General features: G+C 36.7%; 1 protein-coding gene across 1 annotated transcript; it reads right to left on the bottom strand.

Moving 5' to 3' along the window:
- Nucleotides 1-571: 571 nt before the first annotated feature.
- LOC122806046 (olfactory receptor class A-like protein 1) lies at nt 572-6148 on the bottom strand. The gene is made up of 2 exons (XM_044076285.1): nt 5390-6148; nt 572-709 (listed from the first exon to the last, which is right to left on the bottom strand). Exons 1-2 carry the CDS (start codon nt 6146-6148, stop codon nt 572-574), a joined length of 897 nt encoding a protein of 298 aa, XP_043932220.1.
- Nucleotides 6149-6651: the final 503 nt, after the last annotated feature.

Here is a 6651-nt window from a genome sequence, read left to right as displayed (position 1 = left end):
ATTCCCGCCAGGTATTAATGATCACCTATAATACATTTCTTGTGATATATATCTATGCATTATTATGATGGATATATCCTATATAACATAGATTATTATATCAAAAACTATCAAATGATATATTTATTAAGTATTGTTTCTATATTAGAATTATTTGTTCCATATATTTAGATTTGAGTCTGATAATGTGAAAATATTTTTGTGTATTTTATTTTTATTTTTTATTATTTTATGTTCATTTATGTTCTTTAAATATATTAATTGATATATATACATGTAGGGCATTGTGTTAGCCCATATATGTTTAAATACTACTAAGGTATATTCACAATATGGAAGCTGGGTTTATTTCATACTAAGAAAATATGTTTGAAAATATGTTTGAATTTTGATTGGTTTATAATGTTTACTGACACTATAAAAGAGAATCAGATGTTGGTTTTTTCATAATTTTCAGCTCCACTGAAGAAGGGGAACCGAAACCGGTTTGGAGTAGGATATATTCATATATCCTTTGAGCAATTGTCAATTAAATAAAATGGTTTTGGAACAGTACTTGCTGGCCGTTGTGTTATTTGCATAGTTTGGTTGGCCGTGCATCGCTCCACGTGAGAGGTTTGGTGTGTCTGAATGTTACAACTATGTCACAGCTAACTTCAGAGTCTTCTTTCATTGCAGAATGTATCTGGTAGTCTGACTGGTCGTTTTCCTTGTTCATTTTATATTTCAGTTAGAATATTAAGGTACTTGCTGGATTAAACACTTTGAAGGTCTGTTGGTTCTAGTAATAGTGATCTGTGCAGGGTCAGTTGTATTGGATCCAAACAGTATAACTGATTATGCCCTCATTCAGAAGGAGTTTACTCACCTTAAACTGTGAAGTGCATTGAAGCTTGATTGCAAGGATTTTTATCAGTTCTTATGGATTAGGGGAACTATAATATTAGGGCTGTATCATTAGCATATTGAATTAGTATGGTGTTGCTGATGCTGAGTACATTACATTGATGAGACCAGAGGGCCACATAAAGACCCTTGGGGATACCAAGTACACCAGTGTGGGAATGAACAGCACCAGGTATTCAGAGAAAGATTCAACTAACAGGAAATGAGTGGGACAGCAGAGCAATGATAATTATCTGTAATCAGGATCACATTTCTACATATTCAGGCTTAAACCACAAGTTTAGCGTCATTCTGTCAAATATCATGTAGTGTAACTCGCTTGGAGTCTTATACTCAGATGTGCAAGGTCAGGGTTTGCAGCTAAACTTGTCATCCCCTGTGAGACATTGCTTGCTTCAATATTACCAAGTATTTCAGGAAACAGTATGGTGTTCTGACAAAGGTTAAGTAGAGATGTACAAAAATCACCAGCAGCACTTCCTTAATTATCACATTCTGACACATTACTTTCTACAGCAAGTAATACATCAGAGCTGCTACTCTCAATAAGCCTAACAGTGTCTACATAATTAATAAAGAAATGGTCTTTATTACACCTTTTTATCTTAACAGCATATGGTTTTGATGTACATTGGGACAAAAGGGCAAAGGTAAATAGTGTAGATAAATATAAGTTTAGCTATAGATGATGCAGTGCAGCCAGGAAAGCATCACTGATTTCTGGGTATTTGAAAGAAATCAGTGCACCATGAAAAAATCTACTCAGACATGTCGAGAAAATGCAGAGTTCACACAGACAGGGAGCAGAAGTAAAGATTGAACCTCAGACCCTAAAGATTTTAGGCAAAGATTTTACCATTAAGCTACAGTGCTGTACTTGAAGACATGCAATATACATCTGACTAATAAGTACAGTAAATTGTCTTGAGTCTTAGAAAATTACTTCAAAAAATAGATTCTCTGGGAAATATAAAACCAAGCAGCATTTTTGTAATATAACAAGTGCATTAGAACACATATTGATTTAGCAGATTAATCACTTATCACCCATTTTTGCACTCTGAAAACTGTAGTGATTTTAGCCCTCAGAAGTCCTGGCTTTTGGTACTCTACTACTAGGATGCAGCACAAACCAGCTTAAAGGTCCTTTTTTATATTTTTTGATGTATCGTTGTTTTTTATTCTTACAGATAGTCAGCTTTCCAGTTCTAGGATTCAATGTTCCAATTGCTATAAAGAAAAAGTCAGGTGACTTGGATGGGCTATACTGAAAGCTGCCTAGCCTTTAAGTCTAAATTCCACAGTGATTAAGGTGATTATATGTCTTTACATGTCATTCTGTCATTTCAGGAGTACAGAAATGATCTGTCTTTAGAGGGTGCTTGAACTGATACATTAAGCAGAGAACAGTGTTTCCAAGTTACTTAGACTGCCCCAGGGAACTGATGCCCAAGGAAGCCTGAGCTGAAAGTGAAAAAATGCTGAGTGACTAAGTTTTTTTAATAGTGCCATGCATGCCATTCACCCTGTAGGATGGGATGTTTTGTGTGTGTGTGTGTGTGTGTGTGTGTGTGTGTGTGTGTGTGTGTGTGTGTGTGTGTGTGTGTGTGTGTGTGTGTGTGTGTGTGTGTGTGTGTGTGTGTGTGTGTGTGTATGTGTGTGTGTGTGTGTGTGTTTGTGTGTGTACATGCATGTGTGCCTGTGTACCCATGCATATGCATGTTTGTAGGAGTTGCAGTAGATTATACTGTATGTGTCTGATAACAGTGAACTGGAATACATTACTCTGGTCATTATTTATGTATTTATTCAGTAATCCAATATCTAAGGTGCACATAGTCATACAAGTGGTTGTAATAATTTTGCATATTTCTGTGTCCAGGAAGAGTTGCAGTGGGTCATATATTATGCTGCTGATAGCAACAAGCTGAATTACACTTCTGTGGCCACCATTTTATCAGTCAGACCATTGAGGTATACACTGTAAAAGTAGGTAAGTGTGTGTTTGGGGGTTGAAATTTTTTTTCTTTTTATTTTATACAAGTAGACAAAGTGTCTGTAATTGCTGGGTATGGAAACTATACGTGAATGAAAGTAACTGCTCCTGCAATTATTTGACCTGGTTTTGCACGACTAGTGTACATTTGTGCAAAGAAAGGAGGAATCCTTTTCTATGGCTACAGTCTTTGTCATGCACACTTGAAATTTATTACTGTGGCCATCATTTTGTTTTTATAATCAGACATTTAAGGTATACACAAGTAAATAAGTGGCTATAATTGCTGAGTAAGGGTCTGTTTATAGATGAAAATGACTGACCCATTGACATTTGATCACATCAAGCAATCATTATTCTGGCTTTATGATACTACTGTGTGTTTTGTGAAGCAAGTTGGAATAGTTTACTTTGGTTGTTGCTTGTGTAAAACAAAGTAGAATTATACTACTATGTCCATTGTTTTTTATTAAGAGAGATAACTGAGATGTGTAAGTCAACAAAGTGACTGTAATTAATGGGTACTGGGGTTTATTTATATTTGTTACTAGGATACAGCACTGATCAAAGTAGAGCACTTATAGACTCAGTCTGTAGTTTACAACTTGAAGAATGATTCAAGATAAGATAACAAACCAGAAATACAGTATATATTCCTAAGGTTCTACCTGACTTCGTCGACAGCGCAGAAGACCGACAACGGAATCCGGAGCTCCAGAACATCGACAATGCAGAAGACCGACACGACGGATGACAACACCGGATGCCGACATGGGAAAAGGCTGTGTGAGTATCGGTGTGAGGACGTTAGGGTCAGGTAAGTGTGGATATTGACGGTCTGTGGGGATAGGGTGGGTTAAGTGAGTTAGGGTTAGGGAGCGATAGGGGGGTTAAGTGAGTTAGGGTTAGGGAGGCGATAGGGTGGGTTAAGTGAGTTAGGGTTAGGGAAGTGAGTTAGGGTTAGGGAGCGGTAGGTAGTGCGGATAGTGACGGACCTTAGGGTTAGGGTAAGGTTTAGTGTGGGTTTGTAAGGATTTTGGTGTGCTTGTGTTGTGTGTGTGTTGTGGAATGGGGATGTGTTTTGTTTTAATTGTTGTTATTGTGGTGTGCAGTGTATGGGGTTTCGTGTTTGTGTACCGTCGGTTATTTCGCTGTCGGTGATGATATGGATTTATCGGTGTTGTGTGGTTTCGACTATGTCAGGTAGAACCATTCCTAAATGTCTTGGAGTAGGAGAACATAGGCTCTTCAAGGTATTTTACTGCAGACTTGATATTGTACTAAACTATCAGCTAACTGACTAGGAGCCGTAGAGGCTAACATATGAAATAACAAAGTATAAAACCAGTTTTATATTACATGATCAGTATTGGACAACACTAGAGACATGTGATACAGTAATTTATTCATATTAAACAATCATTAATACAGCATTGCAGGACAAATGTGTATTTGTATTAAATAAGATGGAATATTTTACTGTGGCTACTAAATGTGTGATACTCCTTGAAATTCATTACTGTAGTAACTCTGTTATTGCAATCAGACATATGAAGTATACAAAGTCAACAGCATGGCTATAATTGCTAGGTACAGGGACTGTGTGTGGATAAAATTGACTGATCCTGCTGAAGTCATCAATTTAAACATTGATCAGTCTGACTTTATGTGTATGTTGTCAATCAGGCTCAAATGAGCGGGCATGGAGCTCATCTGTGGATGAAAGTGATTGACCCCAGCTGTTGCTTGTTCACTGGTGAATACTCATTGATCTGATTACAGTTAGGTCCACCAATATAGTCACTTCCCGCATCCCCCCCCCATTCTGCTTTGAAGTGATCCGGCACCAATGTTCCTGGAAAAGATTTTGTTTTCTTTCCATACCCACCTAGAATGAAAAGATATCTTAACTGCCAGTTTGTACTTCCCTTTTTCTTGCAAAAGATCATTTGAAGGATATTAGAAAATATTGTAAACATTAAGGAAGGACAAAGTTATTAACCATTATTTTAACATTGTTACCACTACTTCTTTTAAAAACACACTTCCACATAGCTCCAACTACTTTGCTCCAGAATCAGGTAGAAAGACAAAAATAATGATGGACAAAGACCTAAACTTGGGGATAATTTGTGAATATGGATCTAATTATCTTGGAAAGTTATTAAATAAATTTTTATCAACGTACATTTTTTTAAGAAATTTTTGGAATTACTGACTAACTTCAACTGTCAGTAATTTACCAAAAAATTAAAAAAAAAACTTTGAGGGACGGGACAATGTTATTATCCAAAATTAGGGATGTTTTGCAAAATCAGAGACATTTGAGAATGACATGCAGCATAAACACAGGTAACATGGGCAAACAATGAGAAGAACTGGAAAAATGACTTCAGTAACACCTAAGAGCAAACATTACTACACTTCACAACTTTGTTCTGACTCTTTTACTTGTTTACATCTCAGTATTTTTAGTGTATTCCTAACTTTTGGATTAAAGGCTATAACAAAGAAAGGAAACACTGCAGGATAGCACATGGAAAGCAGATGGCGTAGATCCGTGATGAAATTTACAGACTGTTCAGTAGATGCTATTTGGTAAAACCAAAGTACATTGTCTGCCCCAAAAAACAAAGTATATAAAATAACTAAACTGAGGATTGTTTTTGTAGCTTGACCTTCAGCAGTCTTTGCAGAACTTTGATCAGAGTTCCTTATTCCTTTCACACGTTTCCCGTGTTTGTAGAGAATCAATAAAATGTAGGTGCTGGCTAATATCATAAGAATTACAAATATCAGATCACGAGTCACTGTGCCAAAGCCTATTACTTGGTAAGTAATCTGGTCTGGATAGACCACCAGACAGTATCCAAAGTTGAATCCATATTTGAGAAGTGATGTGTTACCTCCAGGAGCTGAGAAGATCCCTGTGGTGACACTGGAAGCTGAGTTTATCAAATAAAGGGAAAAAATGATAAGTGCCAGATGCTTGTGCAACTTTACTTTTAAATACTTCAGCAAAAGGTTAGCTGTACTAATGACTGCACACTGGAAGCAGCTAAGGAGGCACATTAAGCTGATTGCCATGGCCCTTGAGGCTCTGTGTATGGTGCCAATGAGTCTGCAGCCATTAAGGTCAAAGAGATTTCTAAATCCATAGCCATACAGTGAATGTGGAACACCTCTTGTTAGGAACATGGTCTGATTTGCCACTGCCAAGTGAAACAGGATTGTCTCTGCAGGCATTAATCTATGTTCCTGCCAGGCAATGTATGTAAACAGTGCTAAAATGAATAAGTTACCCACAATTCCAGTAACTGCTGATATGCAAAATAGAACTCCTTTTATTGTGTCATACATACTGCCCCTTTGTACAGTTGTGAAACTGCAGGATTGCTGGTTGAGACTGAAATACCTGAAAGAAATGTTTCCAAGACTGTGAATATTTAACATGTAATTTAAACACATGATACCTGAAAAAAATGCAATAACTTGTTTCAGATTGGCAACTGCTTACGTAACACTGAAAAAGAATTTAGGCTGACATTTCCTTAAAGAGACCCAACAAGGCCCTGCCATTGTACATATGACATGACCTGTTCTCATTTTCAAAAAAGGGTTATATGTTACCATAAAAGTTAGAACTGATATAAAAGTGCAATGTAAATAGACTGTAAAAATGAATTAGAGAAAAAATAATCCAGCAAATACACAGGTGGTGACATATGTGATTGGCTCCTTTTAGAATA

This window comes from Protopterus annectens, chromosome 7.part0 (assembly GCF_019279795.1).
Source record: "Protopterus annectens isolate FY-2018-M chromosome 7.part0, PAN1.0, whole genome shotgun sequence".
NCBI lineage: Eukaryota > Metazoa > Chordata > Ceratodontiformes > Protopteridae > Protopterus > Protopterus annectens.
This window is presented reverse-complemented; position numbering and strand designations above follow the sequence as displayed.

What these genes read in the sequence shown, in the direction of transcription:
- LOC122806046 (XM_044076285.1), bottom strand. Translation starts at nt 6,148, where the DNA reads ATGCCTGCAGAGACAATCCTGTTTCACTTGGCAGTGGCAAATCAGACC. An exon ending in TTATAGCCTTTAATCCAAAA is followed by an intron (nt 710 to 5,389) that starts GTTAGGAATACA and finishes AAAATGAACAAG; the next exon opens with GAAAACGACCAGTCAGACTA.